Here is a 20,088-nt window from a genome sequence, read left to right as displayed (position 1 = left end):
AGAATTCTTGCTGTGGAGATTGCTGGTAAGCTGTAAGCTTGGAGGTGCTAGGGGTCTGCTGGTGAGGTGAACCTTCTGAAAATCTGAAGCTAAAGCGAAGGGAAGCAAGAGGTCCAGAGACTGATGACTTTCCTGGAAGCTCACTCTGGATCTAGTCAAGTCCAAAGTCAGTAAAAAATCACTGGAATTTTTAGTTACACAATACAGTAAGTCCTTTTAAAAAACATAAGTTAACACTATCACCTGCCACTGAACATTCCCTAACAAACTTCAGACAGAAAAGGTGAGTCCTGGGATCTGTTAGAATAACCAACAGTTTATTAAAAGCTTGCCCAAGGGGCTCTGTGCTAGCCCCATAGCTGGGAGGGGCTCCCATGACTGCCCCCAGGCCTGGGAGCAGCCCCTTCCAAGGTGATCTGTTCCCCTGCCCAAACTCTGATCTCAATTAAAAAAAAAAAAAAAAAAAAAGATAAAGGACAAGACGGCACAGGATGTCAGACAGCAACGGGGGAATGGAGAGACCCAGGCATCCTGACCCCATGAGTTTCAGGAAGGCCTTTTCCTCCCATTCTCCCCACCCCAGGCTCCAGACCTGCTCTGCCACATCCCAGGTCTGGGTGGGGGCCTGCTGTCCCCAGTCCATGGCCCCATTCCAGAGGGTAGTATAGTTCTCTTTATATAATATATCTAGACCCACCCTTCCCCTCCCCCAGGGGACTAGATGAATATTTGACACACATCATCTCCCTCCTTTCCCGAGGCCGTGATGGAGAGATACCCTGGCACCATGGTGGGGAGGCAGGGGCACCTGGTCAGCCTTGAGGCACCTTATGCCCAAGGTGGCCTTGGGCCACTGGCCAGCCCAAGAAGCTCATGAGATGAGGTCTGAGGGGAGCTGGAGCCAACACCCCTGTCTCCCACTCTTGGGTGGACCTCAGGCTTATAGCCCTCCAGGATCAGGCTCCACCCACCCCTGCCTCGATCATCTGCTCATCCACTTTGTACTTCAAGAATAGAAGTGGGAGGAACCATTGAGGATGTGGGAAGCAACACTGGTGCTGCGGCTCAGAGGCCCTGGCACTGCAGCAGCAGGTGGGCCCACATTGTCACTGCCACTGCCCCCCGAGGCTGCTCGCCGCAGGGGCTGGGGACTGTTTCTTAGCAGCAGCAGGGCTCCACCACGGGGTGTCCCACTCTGTGCTGGGGGTCCCAGCCAGTTTGGGGGCCCCGGAGGAGCCAGGAGAGAGGGCTGACGCCAGGCTGGGGGGGGCATGCCTGGTGGAGGAGGGCCATGGCTCCAGTGTGCCCCTGAACGGGGAACAGGCCGGGAGGGCCAGGCAGGGGCAGGGGGTGGAGCAGGATAGCCCTGGGCAGCAGCCTCAGCTGGGATGCCCCCCAGAGCCATACTGGAGAAGCCCAGCCTCATGCTCTCAGCATCGAAAGCCTCGATCTCACGGGCCTGCCGCTCAAGCAAACTCCGGATTCGCTCGGAGCGCCCTGTCTGCAGGGCCAGCAGCTCCTCTTCCACCTGGGGTACCGAGAATAAAGGTTAGAGGGTCCGGGGGTGGGGGCTGACCCCCACCCCGAGCCTGGAGGCCCAGCTCTCTTACTCGCTGCTCCAGCAGTGCCCGCCTCAGAGCCACTCTCTGCTCCAGCTCCCGTAGCTCCCTCTCGTGTTGACTCTCCGTGCGGATCTTGATCTTGCTCTGGTAAGCATTGAGCAGCTCCAGCTCCTGTTGAAGCTGCTGCCGAAGGGCCTGGAACTCTGCCTCCTGGGTCTCATCAAGCCGCAGCTAGAGATCAGGAAGAACAAGTTTTAGGGACCACCTTCCTGACCCCCACAATCCTCCCCTGCCCCAGTAGGCCTGGGCCCTAAGGTTTCAAGAAGCAGCCAGTCTCAACATCTATTGAAATGAAAGGTCGTCATACCCTGTGACACAGCAATTACACTTCCAGGAATTTATCCCCCAGGTATACTTGCACATGAGCTCGAAGGTGTTCACTGAAGCGTTGTAATAGCAAAATACTGGAAACAACCTAAATGTCCACCAATAAGGGATGGGTTAAATAAATTATGGTACATCCATACCATGGAAAATTCTATGCTCTTAAAAAAATGAGGTATGTGTACTGACATGGAAAGATGTCCAAGAAATATTAGGTGGGAAAAGAAGTTAGAGAACAGTATGTAAAAGTATGGTTCCATTTTTGTTTAAACTTTTTATATCATTTTCCAAATACACATAGGGGGAAAAAAACCCCTAAAATACCATTACTAACAACAGTTACCTCTGAGAGGCGGGATTAGGTGAGGGAATGGCAATGAATAAGGACACTTTTCACACTGCGCTATTTTAAGTGGCCCATTCCAGTGTTATATGCGATCACTTTTAGAACAGCAACCTTCAAAATCCTCCTCCAGAAGTCTGAGCAAACTGGCCTGAGGGCCACAATAATTTTGATTTGTTCCCTGTTCACAATTAAACTAACTCAGGCCAGGGAAAAAATTATAGCCACTCTTTCCTTGGTGGTTCTTGGTGGAGTAGGCAGGCTGGCTTTGTCAAGACCTTAAGAGAATACTTAAAAGAAATCATAAAAGCATTGCAGAGAATATCAATAGCGGAAGAGAATCTGAGCTTCCCCAGAACAAAAAGCCCTCTCTCTGTCTACAACCCCCCACTTCCATTGCCCAAGGCTCAGCTGGGAATATAGAGGCCAACCTTCACCATGCTCCCTCCCTGGACCCCAGGCCTCACCGCCTGTGAGCTGAGCATCTCTGAGATGGATTGGTCGTACTGCTCGGCTAGGATTGCCAGCTTGCGGGTCTGTTCTTCCTTGAGCCGCTTAAGGAGGCTCTTGTGCTGAGCTTTGGGCGTGGTCTCCAGCAAGTGTGCCCGCAGAGCCTTGTACTGCCGAGTCTGGATCTTACACGTCTCCTGGAACTGCTTCTTGATCTGCAGCTCCTTAGACTATGCAGTGGATGGACCAAGGGGAGATGGGGGCAGGGGGGAGGAGGAGGAACAACCAGGGGAAAGGGGGAGAAAAAAGAGAGGAGGAGAGGAGACAGAAGCAGAGACAGGGAGAGGGAGAGAAACAGAAAACATGTTAGACAGAGGGGGCGGGGGGAGCTGTATACAGACAGATGTGGAGAGATGGGATTGTGTTGAGAGAGATCAGGAAGATTCATAATGGGCAAGAGATGCAAAGAAGACAAGACAGGTTCCAAGAGCATGTGCACAGAGTTGGGTGGAAAATTCACAGGAAAAAGCAGGAGAGTTCATAGACTAGAGCAGGACAAGGGAGACTCTTTGAAGTACCGAGCGCACACAAAGAAGCTGACCATGCAAGGAGGGAGAAAATATAACCTAGAGATAGATGCCTATGAGCAGATACAGAATATGCACGAGTGAGAAAACCACGTCAGTCGACACATCCATGGAAGACAGCAACACAGCTGAGCAAGGACAGAGGAAGTCCCAGGTTCATCACCTCAGGGTGGGAGGGAGGGAAGAAGGATAAGCACCGAGCTAGGAAATGGTTAAAAAGGGGTGGCCCCATCTCAGGCCACGTAAGGGAAAAGGGCAAAGGAGGTGGCCAGAAAGGGCCTGACAAGTTCAACAGGCCAGCAGCTGCCACCTTGAACAGACCTCCACATTCCAGCCCCACCCCTTATGCACTCAGCTCCCGTGCCGAGCCCACAACCAATCCCATCTTCACAGCCCCCACACGCTGCCTGGGCCCCCAAACTCACCACCCCCTACCATGGGGGGCTTGTGGTCCCATCCCCCAGCACTCTAGGGTTGTGCCTGATGCCAGGAGAGACATTCAGCTCCCAGACAGAAGGGAACTACACAGGGAGTGGGTCGGGAGAAAAGGCAGGGAATGAGGACAAAAGGACCCGGAACCTGAGGACTCTCTGGGAGGAATCCACAAACAGGGGAACTCTCGGACTAAGTTCTGTGGGAGCTCAACAGAGGCCCGGACCCCTGAGCTGGTAGTGGTCATGGCTGAACGAAGCTATGAAGGTAGAGAAGATGAGGCTGAAGAGTGAGAGGTGTTGCGGTAATACAGATGGGGTGAAAAGGTCATGGAACTGGGGGCCAAGGGTCCAGATCGGGGGCATACCGGGGAGGCTAGGCGGCAGGACAAAGCAGACAGAGGCAGCCTGGGCCAAAGGTACAGTTCCGCTCAGATATTTTATTTGTGTTTGTCTTTTTTTTTTTTTTTTTTTTTTGGTGGGGGTAAGGGGACAGGTTGGAAGGGAGACAGAAAAACAAAATCAGAGAGAAAAAAAAAAAAAAACAAACATGACTCTTCCCACCCACTGCCACCCCTGGCCCCAGGCCTGAGTCGATGAGGGTGAGGATGAACACACACACAGCGGGAGAACAGCAATAACTTAGGGTGGGGGAGGAGCTCAGGAGAACACAAAGTATAATCTCCGGACTCCACGGCGAGGAGGCTGCCTGTCTAGCGGCCCGAAGGGCTGGGGTGAGGTGGGGAAGCACACCGAGGAAGGAGGGGTAAGGGAGGAGAGGACCGGGACTGGAGAAACTTCACTGAGTAGTGGGAGATAAAGTGCTCGATGCTCTACATTGGGGCTGGAGAAGAGCTAGAGGTGGTCACCTCCAGGGTGGCAGGGCCCGGGACTGGCGGGTTCGGGATCTCCGCCCAGCCAGAGCCCCTGGCGGTGGTTGGTGGGAGGCAGAGGGGCCTGGCCGGCGCTGGCTGCGTGGTAGCAGCCGGGGGATACGGCTGGGCCGCTCACCCCGAAGCAGGCCCCAACTAGCCAGTGTGTGGATGGCCCAGGGGGGCAAGCAGGTGGCTAAACCCTGGCTGGCCCGTGCCAGGCGCCAGTTCCAGCCCTTGCACAGGGCCCAAAACCTTGCCAACAGAGCTAGCGGGTGTCGGGCAGTGCGAGGATTCCCCCGCCGGGGCCCAGGGACAGGCAGACGGCTGCGGAAGCCATCCTTGTTGGTCTTGGGGTAGAGCGCAAACAGGCCCCGGTCCCCCACGGCCCCACAGCCCTGGAGGGCCCGGAAGGCCATGGGCGACAGACGCAACAGAGCCCGCAACCAGAGTCGAGAGATGCCCCGGCGCATCCGGGGGACCTGCTGCCTCACCCATTTGCCCCCAGCTGTCAGAGCTGCTAGAGGTAGAAATAGGCCTGGCCAGGCTAGAAGCCAGGCAGCCCCAAGGCCCAGAGGGACACCCATTAGGCCTCGGCGCCAGCTCAGACTCAGGACGGCCCCCAGAGCAGTGCCCTGGGCCAGGAGTAGGAAGAGACTGGGGGGCAGGTGCAGAGCTGTACAAAGAAGTAGGTAGGAGGCCCCCAGGCCCACCAGCCCCACCTCAAGGGCCAGCAGGGCTGCCTGCAGGCCACCCCCACCTTGAGCTGCCAGCAGTGGGAGCAGCAGCAGAAGTAGCAGGGGCAAGAGGCCAGAGGAGGACCCCACTGCAAAGGAGAGTCCAGCCAAGAGGCCATGGGACAGGAGCCCAGGGAGCTGGCTAGTAGAGCTGGGTCTCAGATGTGTTGGGGGTGGCTCAGGGGGGATGTCTGGTGAGGGACAGCCATCTCCGGGATCCCTCGGGGTCCTAAATGGAGCCCCCTCCTCTTCCTCCTCCTCCTCCTCAGGGACTGGGGTCAGTGCTGGACCCTGGACCCAGTCAAGCTCAAACTCCTCATCCAAGAAACTACTATCCTCCTTCTCCCATAACCTCCATTCCCCAGATGCCTCTTGGCCCACAATGCTCCTTTCCTGGGATGCCAGGGATGGAAGTCTAAGCTCCTCTCCCTCCTCCTCAGGTAGCCCCCAAACGTCCTCATCAACCAAACTCCTACAGTTCAGGGGACTGGGACTCGGGGTTCCTGACTGTTCCCCCAATATCCTCTGCTCCTGTGGCTCCAAGGCAGCCCCTTCCTCTCCCAGAATCCTTCTCTCTGGAACTGCTTCCTCCTCCTCTCTCAGAATTCTTTGGTCCAGGACTGCCTCCTGGCCAGATGAACAGGGCTGCTCTTCTCTAGGGGTGCCTGTGCTGGGTGGTCCCAGAGCCCCAGGAGCGGGGAGCGGGAGGCCCGGGGAACGCTGGCCTGCACGTACTTTGAGGCTCTTGGGCTGCTGGCGAACCTGGGCTGCATGCTTCTGCCGCAACTCTTGCTCACGCCGCTTGTTGTACTCCAGTTGGTTGCCCAGCTCCGTCTGGTGCTGTAGGCGGGTGAGCTCAGCCCGTGTGCGCTGTACGGCCTGGAGCTGCCGTAGCTCCAGCTCCCGTGTGGCCTCATGCTGCCGTAGCAGCAGCGCACACTCCAAGTCCTTCTGTGTCTGTTTCTTGTTCAAGTCCTGAGACAAAAGGGAGGCAGGGCCCAGAAACTGGTCAGGAAGCCTGGTTGGTGTCAAGGAAGCAAGAGCCCCAGGACTCTTTGACAGAAGGAGCTGAGAGGTGTTAGGGAGCCAAGCTCTTGGCTGGCCTGGGAACTCTAGTGGGGTCTGATGGGCGTGTAAAGTGAAAGAGGTGTTGAAGAGAAGCCAAGCCTTGAATGAGGACAGAGGGGAAACATGAATGAGGGTAGAGGGGAAAGACGACCACAAGTGAGGCAAATGGAAAAGGGTAGGTGCCTGCATCTGGGAGGAGAATGGAGGGTGAGGAGGCCTACCTCTCGCAGCAGGTCCTGGTCCAGGCTGTGACGAGCCAGTAGCATCTTGCGCTTGTACTGGCGACACTGCAGCTCAAAGTACTGGCGCTGCCGCCGCAGCAGCCCAGCCTCCTCCTCTGCCTGGCACTGCTGCAGCTGCTCCTTCTGCCGCAAAAGCCACTCGGCTTTCTCCCGCTTGGGGGTGCTGGGGTTCTCCTGGAGCTCCTAGGAATGGGCAGTGGGGATAGCAGGTGGTCAGGGCCTGCCTCACCCACCATCAACCCCACCCACTGCTGCCGCCCTACCTCACCTCCTTCAGCTGCTCCTTCCGAAGTTTATAGGTTCGCTTCTGTGCCTCCAGCAGGGCAGCCAGCTCCTTCTTCTGCTGCCCGAGGATGTGCTGCTGGAACTTACGCTCCTCAGCCTGGGCAGCTCTTGCCTCCTTCTCACCGATAGCCTGGTGCCGCCGTGACAGCTTTTCTGCCTCAGCCCCAAAGCCAGCCCGCTGTGCCTCAAGCTCCCGCTGCAGCCGTGCGCTATGTTCCTCACGTTCACCCCTCAGCCTTGACTCCAACGCTAACAGCTGCTTCTGGTGCTGGCGTCGCATCCGCTTATAACCACTCAGCTGCTCCCGCAGGGCTGAGTCCTGCTCATGCTCCTGGATTTGACGGCTGACCTGGGGTGGGAGAGAGGATGAGAAGTCGGGTATAGCCCTGGCTCCCATTTTATTAACACGCATAGTCTTCGTGCTCTATGGGGGAAAAACATGGGTCTCAGACTCACGGGTTGAATTCTCATTTGGTACTTTGCCTACACGTAACCTCTCTGAGCCTGCCCCCTAAACTGGCTAACGGGGATATCATCTACTTCACAGGCTGGTGTCATTAAATGAGACAGTAACAGGTGTTAAGCACAAGGCCTTATATAAAACAGCAACAATTCAGATTAGTTCAAAAGCTTAAAAGAACCAGACAGACCTGCAGACCTGGGCCCAGATCCCAGATCTGCCCCTTACTAACCATGTGACCTCAAGCAAGTTAATGGAGCTAAGGCTTATTAGTTCTGTTAAATGGGACAGTAAGACCTCCTCATAGGGGCTGTGGAGATTAAGTGTGATACCACTTCAATAGTGTCTAGAACACTCTGAACCCAGAAGTGTTGGTTCCTTTCCCTTCAGAACACGCAAGACCCTTTAGAACCCAGGTACAGAGCTGGAATATGGACCATGGGACGTTGGCACAACAATAACACTGGGCCCGGATGTCATCTGCAGTTTGAGCTCAGATTCCACTGTCCAGAAGCTATTCAATGGACCCCAAACTAGTCTAGGTGGCCCAAACCCTGGAAGTCACAATCCTCTCTGCCCAGTACCACAAAGCACCAAGCACCACAGGGTCTCAAGAACTGTCTTAGCAGAACCAGCCACAAGCAGAGGTTATAAGAACATACTAGACCAAACAGTGGCCTCCAAGGGGACTGTTGAAGCTTGCAGCTAAATAAGACTGTTATTTATTTATTTACTTTTTTTTTTTTTTTTTGCCATTTCAAGGGCCGCTCCTGCGGCACATGGAGATTCCCAGGCTAGGGGTCCAATCGGAGCTGTAGCCACCGGCCTACACCAGAGCCACAGCAACGCGGGATCCGAGCCTCGTCTGCAACTTACACCACAGCTCATGGCAACGCCGGATCCCCAACCCACTGAGTGAGGCCAGGGACCGAACCCACAACCCCATGGTTCCTAGTCGGATTTGTTAACCACTGTGCCACGACGGGAACTCCATAATAAGACTGTAGTTTAAAAGTTATTAAAAGTATGGATAAAAATTATGCTTTAGGAAAAGTCCACTCTTCCCTGTGAACTGAGAAAAACATTGCCATGACTTGATTTTAGGAGAGGACCAAGGTCATGGTTACAGAATTTGAGACCCATCACAGGTGCCTGGGAAGTAGCTCAAGCTGTTTCGCACCTGCTTCATCTCACAAATGGGATCATACCCTCTCCCTCCCAGAAGAGCTGGAAGGATTAAATACAGGCATGCGTGTGGGCCTGAAAGCCAATTACTGCACAGGCCCATACCTGCACACCATCTCTGTCTTCTAAGGGCACAGCAACCCTGTCATAATGCTGTTCAGGAACACCACAGCACAAGGATACCAAGCGCCTGGCTGGCCAGGCGCCTGGGAAGGCTCACCAGGAGATGCTATTTACACCCAGTCACAAAAATGGAGTAAGAGTTTACCAGCACCCACACCAGGAAATGTGACCAAAATAGTCCACTGGGAGAAGAGAGGGGAGAGGGGAGGGCTTAGGTGAGAAGGCAAGGGACAGCAACAGAAAGTGAGGGTAGAACCTAGACTTAGTCATATGCCACAGGGAGAGCATTGTTTCTGGACTCAGACAGTTTGGGGAATCCAGGCCGAGGCAGGGTGGCTGCGCTTACCAGGGAGGCGGTACGAATGGTGGCAAAGTGGTCCCGGTTGCGGCAGTAGGCCCGACGGCGGGCAGAAGAGGTGGTAGAGGTGGGAGCCGGGGCTGCAGGTGGCTGGAGAGGGCCTGGGGTCATCTCTGGCTGGTAGGGGTCATCATACAGGTTGTCAGAGCCCTAGAGGAGGTAGAAGGAATGTCTGAGACTCAGAGGTCACTGGGTCCAGAGGGAGTTCCCCAGAGACCCAGTGAGACTCAGAGGAGGAGCAGTCATGGGTGATTCCTGAGCAGGAGAGCTGGGGCTTGGCCCCGCTACTGTCAAGCCTACTCAGGGTGAGCTGCGTACCGGCAGCCGGTGGATGATGGAGCTGTGGGAGGTGACTGTGTGCTCCCCTTCCTGCATCATTGCCATTTCCCGGGCTTCAGGGCCTTCCTCCTCCTCTTCTTCCTCCTCCTCTTCCTCTTCCTCCTCTTCATTGTCGGAGGCATCTGCTAGGCTGTTGACTGAGCTGCTCTGGCTGGAGGCGCTGATGGACATGCTTGGCACTGAATGGCTACTCTCTAGACTGGTCAGCGTCCCCGCCCGATGCATGTAGGGCTCTGCTTCCTGTGAACAGGACACCGGCGGTTGGGCGGGAGAGGGGAAGGACAAGGGGTCTGCACACAAGGAAACAGAGGGTACAAGGAGGGGTGGGGAAGGGAGTGCTAAGCAGCTGCCAGAAGGCAAGTACAAGATGGTGGTGAAGCAGGGTGGCAGGGCCAGCTGGTTCACCTCCTCCTCCTCTGGGGCCTCAGCGCCAGGGCCATTGGGTGCCTCTTGGAACAGTATCTTCTTCATCTTGCGGTACTGCAGGTTGTCCAGCTCCCGAACAGCATCCTTGGTCCTCTGGATTAAGTCCATGATGACTGTGGGTGGCCGCTCCCGGAGCACAAAGCGGTGCTGCAGGAAGAGAACACTGAGATAGTCTCTTATTCCTCCAGGCACGGCTGACAAGTAGAAGAGACAGGAGATCTGGATTCTAGACCATGTTCTCTGAAGAAGTGATGCCTGCCCGTGGACGTCATGAGCCTCTCTGGGCCTCATAAGGCATCCCACAACTATAGAGCAAGTAGGTTGAACTAGACAATCTAAGTCAGTTCCCAACTAGGGGTCCGTAGGTTCCCATGGGTCTCTGAAGGGAACAGAGATCTTTCTACCTTTTTTTTTTTTTTTTTGGCTTTTTAGGGCCACACTCACAGCATATAGAGGTTCCCAGGCTAGGGGTCAAATCGGAACTACAGCTGCCGGCCTACACCACAGCCACAGCAACACAGGATCCAAGCCACGTCTTCAACCTACACCACAGCTCCCGGCAGAGTGAGGCCAGGGATCAAACCTGCAACCTCATGGTTCCTAGTTGGATTCGTTCCCGCTGGCCCACAATGGGAACTCCAACCCTTCTACTTCTAATAACTCAAAAACTACCTAAGGGAAATCATACATTTACCCATGACAAGGCCACAGAGGCTTTTGGCTTGAATTACATCAGATCAATGTGGTAACCCTCGTTATATCGCATGCTGACCAGAAACCCTGGCTGGCAATTATATACATCTTCGATTAATAAAAGATGGGAAAACAACCATCATTACTTAATAAATAAAGACAGTCTGGTAGACAAAATCTTGCAAAACAGAGTCCACTGGGCACTGGGGTGGGAATTCATAAATGAAGTTCTTGGTGGACACAGAACTGGGAATCACCAATTTCATTGAGGGGTTTCTTGTGGCTCCAACAAAGCTACAGCTCAAACAGAATGCTAGGCCAGTGAGCCCTCACCTTCAGAAGAACCTCTGAGGTTGGTCTGTCTTGAGGGATTTTCTGAAGGCAGGAGTCAACAAAATTCCGGAAGTACTCAGACCTAGAAGTCACAGGAGGGTAAGGAAGGGGTGGGGGGGGGGGCACGAGCCAGGCAGCCTTACCCCTGTGGCCTAACCCCTGGGCCCAGGAATCCCAGTCCTCACCAGTGTCCTGACTGGAGCACAGGGGACTCGTTCTGTGCAATGTGGTATAAGGCACTCATCGCATTCATGTTAAACAGCGGTGGTTTCCGTTCCGCTACAGAGAAAGGTCAAGGGGAAGAAGGTGAGAGGTAGCAGGTGGGCAGAGGAGACAGGAATGGAAATTAGAAGACTTGGGTTCACAGCCCTGCTCCCTGACTTCCTCGCTGCATGATCTTGAGCAATTCCCATAATGGCAATTAATGCCTTCCTCTGTCAGATGCAACACCCATGCTCTCTACTGCACATGGGTGAAATAGAGATCAAAGAAAATAAGGCAGAGTGCAGGGTGCCCTTCCTGGGGTCCAGCGCAAGGCTAGCTCAGGGCCTTACCATGTACAAATCACGTACAGATTATGCAGACCATGTTTGTCGATATGTCTGTCATCCCTGCCTGGATACTGCAAATTCTGGAACCCGCTTAAGAAATGATAAGCCTAGAAGAGTTGAATAAGCCTTACCACATTTGGTAAGAGTTTGTTTCTGCATCAATTCTGCAAGTAACTCAAGAATTTCCTGTTTCCACATTAAATTGTTTCTCTTCTTAGGACCATCTCTACTAAAGATTTCATCAAGCAATAAATATATATTGAGCCCTTCCCATTAAAAAAAAAAAAAAAAGGAAGAAAGAACAAAAAAGAAAATAACATGCAAAAGCACCAATGATGGCAGAAGGAAGCATGTTTAGTTGCCTGCCCAACCAATGTTTATTAGGAGCCAAACGAGAGCAAAAAACTTGCTTGTTATGCAGAAGATAAAGAAAAACAGACAAGCCCTGTCCTCAGGGAACTTACACTCTAACAGGGAGATTAAACAGAATTGAACAAGTAACCTCAAGTTCCAAGTGCTACCTGGCACAAGAGGGAAACCTGGCTAGGAAGCTGGGTGTGTGGTGGGCCTTCATGCTACTACATTTGCAGGGGGACTCAGGGAAGGTCTTCTGGAAAATAGGAGACAAGCCTTAGATCAAAAGTTGCAAGCCAGAAGCCCCTTGTGGACCAAATGTTTTGTGTTGTTTACTCTTTTGGCCTAAACAGTGATTCTTAAACTCTGACAACAGCAACCAAATAATAATAACCTCAATTTCAAATTTCTCTTAAAAAATTACCTGGTGAAATGGGGCATACATTCCTGCGTAACACTAGGCTGGAGCTAAGTAATAGCTGCCCTCTTCCCATGGGAATAGCGACCTCCTGTCTGCTTAGTCTCCTCCATATTGTTTCTCTGATACTATCAGTTGCCATTTATAATCAAGATTGATGGGGTTTTTTTTCTTTTTTTCTTTAGGGATGTACCCATGGCATATGGAAGTTCCCAGGCTAGGGGTTGAACCAGAGCTACAGCTGCCGGCCTATGCCACAGCCACTGCAACGCAGGATCCAAGCTGTATCTTTGACCTAGATCACAGCTTGCAGCAATGTTGGATCCTTAACCCACTGAGCAAGGCCAGGGATTGAACATATCCTCACAGACACTATGTCAGGTTCTTAACCTGCTGAGCTACAATGGGAACTCCAAGATTGATGGATTTTTTTCAACAGTAGAGAAATATTTCTCTGTGCTCATTCTACTTAAACCTAGGAATAAAATGGGAAGCTCCAGATTTTTCTTACACCTGACCTGCTTCACATATTTCCATCGCCTGCCTGGCCTTGAGCTTAAATGGTAAATGTAGACATGTGTGGATGGAGGGAAAAGCATGTCCAAATCTCTGACCTCAGGCAGAGAACACGACACAAAGGTAATTAAGAGGAAAAATTCATGGCACACTTGGGGGTAGAGCTTGTGAAGGGGAGAGCCAGCCTTTAGGAAGCAGAGCCTTTAGGTTGCTGTAAGCAAGGACAGGGATAGCTTTAGTCTTGAAGGCAATGGGGAGCCACTGATGGCTCTGAGGAGGGGAATAAACCACCAGCACATCGCCTGAGCAGATCTATGGGACAAAAAAGAGATTGGAAGGAAAAAGGGACTGGCGATGGGAAAGATCACACTGGAAGTTGCTGGTAAGAGTAACAGCATCTCTTTTTTGGGCAATTATTTTGTGCCCGGCACCATGTTCCGGGCCTTACAAATATCATCTCACTAAAACAGTTGTTTCAATATTGTTGGCTGACAGAATTGAGACCCTCAACGTGGCTTCAAGGCCTTATGAACTCACTTGAGCCTAACTCTTTGGTCTAATCGTTCACTGCTCTTTGCAATACATGCAACATTCCACACAACTGAAGCTCGTCTCAGTTCCCCAGGCCTGCTCCTATCTCTCTGTCTGGAATGCTTTTCCTTGCAGTCTTCTAATGGCCATCTATTATTTGTCTCCTGCTTCTGTTTTGATAGCTGTGCTACAAAGGAGACCTTCCTCATCCCCTAAACTAGACCAGGTCTCTTGTTTTTCAGTTGTACTGCTCCTGCAACTTTTATCACAATGAGACAAAACATGCCTATTCCCCAACTTATAAGGTCCAAGAGAGCAGGAATCTCATTCACTGCTACAACCCCAGAACTTATTAGCATGATACATGGCACAGAGTGGGCACTCAGAAAAGATTTAAAACTAGAGAGAGAGATTAAATGCTATGAAATCTTCAGGTCTAGGAAGTGGCAGGATTGGACAGCGGACTGTATTGGAGACCAGGGACAGACTCAAAATGGACAGATGCTTGGAGGCCTCACAGGATGGGATGGTGTGGGGACAGAAGACAAGAAAGGAATAAAGAGAAAAGAGGATAAGGGAGCAGAAAGGAGAATGTCCTTACCCAGCTCGATGCATGTTATGCCCAAGGACCAGACATCCACCTTGCCATCGTACTGCCCCTCATCCATTGCCAGGATCACTTCTGGAGCCATCCTGGGAGAATGGTCAGGAGAGAGAGGCTAATCACCTGCCCAGACCCTGCTAACTCCTGCTCCCAACGTTCTGGGAGCTCTCCTCACTCACCATCACTCCCACTTACCAGTATGGGGTGCCCACGAAGGAGTTGGCAGGTGCCATGATGGATGCAGAGCCGAAGTCCCCCAGCTTCACCAAGCCTGGCTCTGACAGCAGGATGTTTCCAGCCTTCACATCCCTGTCAGAGGCAAAGCACGGGGGTAAGATACGTATCTCAGGAAGGCTGGGTTCCAAGTCTCCAAGAAGCTGTTGCCAGCAGAATGAGGAGTGGTGTAGCGAGCACCCCGCCCACCTATCGTTAGTGCTGCTTGTACCTATGGATCATGTTGTGGGAGTGCAGATAAGCCAGGCCCTGAAGAGCCCCGTGGGTCACAGCTGCAATCTCCACCTCCTGAAGGGGCTTCTTGTGCACTGAGGAGTAAGGGAAAAACATTACACTGATGGAGCCCAAGGGTGGGACTAGAACTACCTTCCCTTAACCCTTCCCCCTACAGCTTCTCTGCTCTTCTCCCTCTCCCACTTGTAAGCCAAAGAATCACTTACCTTCTAGAAGGTCAGAAGCTGAGCCCAGGCAATACTCCATCACCAGCTAAAGAAGGGTCAAGGGTCAGAGATCAGCAGATCTGGCCACCCCTGACCTGTCTCCCTCAGGGAGAGATCCAAAACAGAGAGCTTCCTTCACTCAAGTGATGCCCCGGGGGTAATAACAAGGAGAAAAGACAACTGAGAAAACGGAGAGTGGAGGGGAGTCCCTAGAGTAAGGATCTCACTTAGAAAGAGCCCAAGACATCACGACCACTGTCATCTGGATCCCTTCGAAGCCTCATTCACTCTGCAGCTCCTCCAGCCCACATGTCCCCCTTTCAACTGCTAACAGTCTATGTCACTCTTCAAGCCCAGCCTCTCCTCTGGACGCGCAATGCTGTTCATGAATTTGTCGGAGGACTAAAGAGGTTGGGAGAGATTTCCTCCCTCCGGAGATCTGAATGACACTCTGAACAGGTCCCACCTAAGAGCCTGGACTAGGGTAAGGATGGACCTGAGTGGGGGCAAAGATCAGGGCAGAGGCAGGGGCTAGCTCACCCAAGCCGTGTGTTCCCTCAGGTAACAGCCCCGGTACTGAATGGTATTGGGATGCCGGAGCTTCTGCAGGAACCGCACCTCCTTGATGATGTCCTGCCACTTCTGAAAGAAGGTCAGGGGAAGAGAGGCTTCCTCAGCCTGCACCTTGAGACTGGGATCCCCTGCCTCCTACCCAGACTGTCAAACCTGACCCACCTCATTTGACTGCTTCCCACTGTAAGACATCTTCTTGATGGCCACCACCTCACTATTCCGGACATCCCGGGCCTAGAGGACCAGACCAGAAGGTAGTGAAGGCCCCCAGTGAACACAGGGCAGCAGGCAGACTTGCTGGCCCAGTAGGAGGGCAGGAAAGGCTGGTGTGATGGAGTAGCGTACAGGGCTGTTTGGAGGTCTGCAGTGGGAAGACAGTGCCTAACCCACCCTCCCAAGCCTCAACTCACAAAGTACACGGCTCCAAAGCTGCCATGGCCAATTTCCCGGAGGTCAGAGAAGAGCTTTTCTGGGTCATCCTTGAAGAAGAGCTCAGCCACATCGGGGTCCTTCAGGCTCCCGGCCCGGCCCCCAGCTGGCATGGTGGCCCCCGGGGGCCCTGAGAATGGGGCCTGACCTAGAGGACAGAGACAGGACTTTTAGAACAAAGATGGGCTCCTCAGAGAGGTAGGGGGTCCCTCAAGTTTCTGCCTTCTCCTCCCCTAGTTCCCCAGAGAGGGGGAGGCATTACTGAGGAAGGGCAGGGTGAAATAAGAAACATCAAAGCTCCCCCCCAACCAAAAAAAGTTGCCCTGGCAACCAGAGCATGGGGGCCGGATCCCCAGAATCCCTAAAACCACAGGAAGACTAGGAGCTAAGCATCTTCACCTACCCTTTCAGCCCTCAATAAGTTCCATCTCCCTACAACCCTTACATCTCCTCTCAAGAATAAAAGATTGTGCCTCCCTGCCAGAACCCCAGATCCCCAAGTGTCCTGTCCCACAAGTACCATGCCCCATTTCCAGGCACCTTCCTGTTCCCCTTGGCGTTGAGGCCCCCTCCTTCCTCAACCTCTCACACCGTGGAAGAGCGCAGGAAATGGCCAGGCCGGAGGCAGTGGAAATCCGGCCATTGTTACAAGTGGGTACTGGCCCACAGGGGCCAAGAGACTTGCTCTCAAAAAGGGCTGGGGACACTGTGGCAGGGAGGAGATTTAGAATGGGAAGGACCGGGACAGAAATGGCCTCTGGCTCTGCGGGGTTCTCTGTGATCTGGGCTGCCTTGTTTGTCCAGTCCAATGGCATACATATTACTTTGCAGTGTACAAAGGACATTTATTGAGCATATAGAAAGCCCCTTACGTACATCAACTTCCATTCAATCCTCACCACAACCTTATGAGGTTTTACCATTACCCCTATTTTACAGAGGAGGAAATGGACTCAGACAGGTCAAGTGATGTGCCGTGCCCAAAGCTGGTCCTTTATCCCTGTGTTTTCAGAACATCTCTATGAAACAAGCTGGGCAGGATCGTGATCTTCATTTCACAGATGAGATCACTGAGGCATAGAAAGGAAGGACTTCTTTCCCCAAGGTCACAGTACAGGACCTTCTCCTCACCAGGCATTACTCTCTCAATAACTCACTCCAAGCTCAATCCCCTCCTGCAGGAAGCCTCCCCAGACTACTGTGCCCTTGGGGAGAGCTCCTAGAGCATCTAGCCAGAAATGTGCTGAAAACTCCAGCAGTACTTCAGAGCCAAGACCCCCAAGGGGATTCCAGGCCAGGCTCCTGGCTAAGTACTTGTTGGAATTTAGGCACAAAAGAGTTTTCAGCAGAGCTGGACTCCCAGGGCAGAGTTCTAGCTCCTTAAAAGCACCTAACAATTTAGCATGTAATTATATTCTGTTGTGCATTGTTTCCTGTTGTGTTGTTAATTTTGTCTCCTCAGCCCAACTGGAAGCTGGAGGGCATGGAGCAAGCCTCACTCTCTGGTGGGCCCCCAGGGTGCAGAGGGCTCAGAATAGCCTGAGATTGATTGATTGCCCTGAGCCCAGCCCTAAGCAGCTCTCAGCTCCTCAAAGCAGGCCCCTTTCTCCATTCTCCTGCCAGCAACCCTGCCAAGCACCCCTCACCCCCACCACACACCCACACACAAAGGCAGGTGCTCACAACTTGCCAAAGGAATCTTCTTGACCTCTTTATCAGCACCCAGCCAAGAACGCCAACCCAGGACCCCAGAGCGCATGTAAGGGATGCCAGTGAAACATCACACAGGGCCTCTGCATCAAATAACAAACATATGAGTGGTTACCAAGGTCTGTGCTAAATCATAACCACCTTCTAAAATGGACAATGTTATCTCCACTCTACAGATGAGGAAACCCAAGTCTGTCGGTCCTAAGCTACACTACCAGCGCATATCATCCACAAAGTACAGCAACAGGGCTCTGAGTAAGTTCCTTACACTTGGTCTTCTCATCAGTAAAACGGATGACAGTGTGGGGCTGTTGTGAATTTTTTAATGAGATCTCATACTTAGGAACACCATGCAGACACTCAGTATACGGGTTTTTCTCTCTGCTTCCAGAGTCACCCAACAAGGCTCTAATGCTTTGGGGATCATCCTACCCTACCTACAGCTCGGCTTTAACTGTTAAAGAGACACCACTGTCATTTGTCAGAAGAGGCAGCCCTCTCAGGAACCCAGGCCAAAGACTGGGATCAGGGTAAAAGATGAAGGTCACAGTAGAGAGAAAAATCCATGAAGCAAAAGGCAGAAGCCAGAACTTCCCACCAGGACAAGCTCCTGAGAATAGCCCTCAAGTAGCTCCTCTCTCTTCCATTCTTAAATCTCACCCCAACTCATTCTCCTCTGCACCCCTGGCTAACCCCAAGCACAGAACAAAAGAGATAACGAGAGACAGGTATGGCGCAGAAGGGGCAAGACTTGATTAAGGGCTTGGGTTCCAATTCTGATTCTGCCACTGTGTGACCTTGGGCAACCTCTCTGGGCCTTAATGTTCTCAACTGTAAAACGGGAAGACAGCAATCAATGAGCCCCTCACCAGATGAATGGAGGGGAAGAGGTCACATGAGAGAAGAGATTATAAAGCACTTTGGAAATAAATCGCCAGACAAATGGGCTCACTTCTACCATCACAGCAAGAGGTTGGAAGGTAACAATAGGCTGGGGGGAAATATTGCCAGGTACCCCCAGATACAAATGCACTCACACACTTCCTCGAAAGGACAAGAAACCCAACCAGACCATGCCTGAAAAACAGATAAAAAGACCCACCACAGGGATCAGAGGCATGGGAATCAACAACCCAGAGCAGTAAGGAAAGAGGGTTACAATCATGGAGAAGGGGTAGCAGTGAGGGGCAAAGTGAACAGAGAGACCAGAAGGGCACAAACCCATCCGATTAGCTCAAGCACCCTAGGGTATGACCCCCGGTGACATCGGAGACCCTGTCCCCTGAGGTCCCCCAGCAACCAGGCAATAATGAAGGGAAGAGGAAGGGAAAGAGGGTGGCAGCAAAAGGCAAGGCTAGTCAGAGGCTGACCACTGGCCCCGTTGGGCTTCCCCATCCTGAGGACAGGGCCTACCCAGGGCCAGCTTCCCAGAAAGAAGCACCCTTTCTTCTCAAGCTAGACACAGGGACCCGCGCCCCTGCACCCCGTGTCTCACCTGGTAGGGGTCACTATGGTGCCCCAGCGCCTCCGCCTCCTCCTGGGGTCCTCCAGCGGCTCTGCCAAGCAGGGAGAGGAGCAAGGAGACCTTTCCCCTTGCCACCTCTTCCTCGGCTTTCGCCCTTCCTGAGGGGCGGGCCCGGGAAGCCTCCCGTGGAGGGGAGGGGGTGACAACCTGATCTGACCTCGCGGTCCAGTCCTCCTCCTCCTCGAGGGCGACAGTTGCTGAATCCCGGATTTCTGATTGTGGGGTCTGAGCCCCAGATATTTGAATGGGGGGAGGCTGAATCTGATATCTGAACTAGTGGGGAATGAACCCCGGATACTGGTACACGCAGGATCCTGAACACCAGATATTTGAAATTCTATGAAACAGAGCCCCAGGTTTAGAGAGGTTGGGACCCGAGTCCCGGATATCTGAAATCTGAGGGGCTGATACCCGGATATTTGAGAAGCGTGGGGTCAAGCCCGGAAATTCGAGACCGAAGGGACTGAGCCCCAGGTCTTCGGCCACCGACAGGGGGCCTACCCCGAGGACGGTCGACTGCACGGCCCCTCTCACGCCGGGGTCCGAGGGTGACAGCCTCCACTCCCGCCCCGGCCTCCTCCCTTTCCCCTTCTCTCTCCCGAGGATAGCGGAAAGATTGTAGCTAAGGGCGGTCCCCGTGCCCTCTCTCCCTCTCCTCTTCTCAGTCTCAGCTTCTCTCCGCACCACAGCCCCGGTCTCGTCCCGGTCTCCCTCTCCCTCTTCCTCCCAATTCCAAGATGGAGACCGGGCTGGAGCGCGCAGGCGCGGTAGGGACGCCGGGCCAAGGGGGCGGGGCTCAGAAGGGAATAGCCCCGCCCCCTCCCCTTACCGCTGCGGCCGGGGAGCCGGGCAGCAACCCAGCCAGAGTGCGCGCGCGCCCCGCCACGCGGACCCCGGGTGGGAGGAGGCCGGGAGCAGGGCCAGTCTTGGAGGGGGAGGAGCCCAGCGCGCTGTCCGACAACTGGTGGTGGAAAGGGCTGCGGCGCATGCGCTCGCTCCGCCTTAGCGCTGGGCCCGAGCTTGTTGCTAGGGGAAGCTTTGAGGGGGCGCGGGTGGCAGGAAATAAGAAGCTGCGATCTGCGCCTGCGTGCAGGGTAGAGGTTGGGAGGGGTAAGGGAAGACTGCTGCTGGGCGCGGAAAAGGCGGGAAAACGGACTGTCCTGCTTAGTGACTATCCAGCCGGGACGTGGGCTCCCAAGTTCGAGGAATCTTTCCTGGTAAAATTCTGTCATATTTCTTCATAGCAGCATGACGTGCACAAGGTCACACTGCACTTATGTCAAAGCATTTCCATGACCATACCCGAGAGCTGCAGTAACCTATGC

At 53.4% G+C, this 20,088-nt stretch overlaps 1 protein-coding gene across 4 annotated transcripts; it reads right to left on the bottom strand.

Moving 5' to 3' along the window:
- Positions 1-296: 296 nt before the first annotated feature.
- Positions 297-19,545, bottom strand: TAOK2 (TAO kinase 2). 4 transcript variants are annotated; one of them, XM_047780123.1, is made up of 19 exons: positions 18,734-19,534; positions 15,510-15,676; positions 15,262-15,333; positions 15,067-15,168; positions 14,527-14,572; positions 14,298-14,394; positions 14,048-14,161; positions 13,850-13,941; positions 11,064-11,157; positions 10,879-10,960; positions 9,832-9,999; positions 9,406-9,666; positions 9,076-9,237; positions 6,945-7,310; positions 6,656-6,859; positions 6,102-6,341; positions 2,757-2,969; positions 1,611-1,793; positions 297-1,528 (listed from the first exon to the last, which is right to left on the bottom strand). In XM_047780123.1, exons 2-19 carry the CDS (start codon positions 15,639-15,641, stop codon positions 1,007-1,009), a joined length of 3,150 nt encoding a protein of 1,049 aa, XP_047636079.1. In that variant the 5' UTR covers positions 15,642-15,676; positions 18,734-19,534; the 3' UTR covers positions 297-1,006. The 4 variants fall into 4 exon arrangements, with proteins under 4 accessions (XP_047636079.1, XP_047636080.1, XP_047636081.1 ...); XM_047780125.1 differs by lacking the exon at positions 297-1,528 and adding an exon at positions 1,930-2,037 and having other exon boundaries at positions 1,669-1,793; positions 18,734-19,535; XM_047780124.1 differs by lacking the exon at positions 2,757-2,969 and having other exon boundaries at positions 18,734-19,533.
- Between the last annotated feature and the right edge of the window lie 543 nt (positions 19,546-20,088).

The sequence above is a fragment of the Phacochoerus africanus genome, chromosome 5, assembly GCF_016906955.1.
Source record: "Phacochoerus africanus isolate WHEZ1 chromosome 5, ROS_Pafr_v1, whole genome shotgun sequence".
NCBI lineage: Eukaryota > Metazoa > Chordata > Mammalia > Artiodactyla > Suidae > Phacochoerus > Phacochoerus africanus.
The sequence above is the reverse complement of the archived record's forward strand: the minus strand, read 5'-3'. Positions and strand labels throughout refer to the sequence as shown.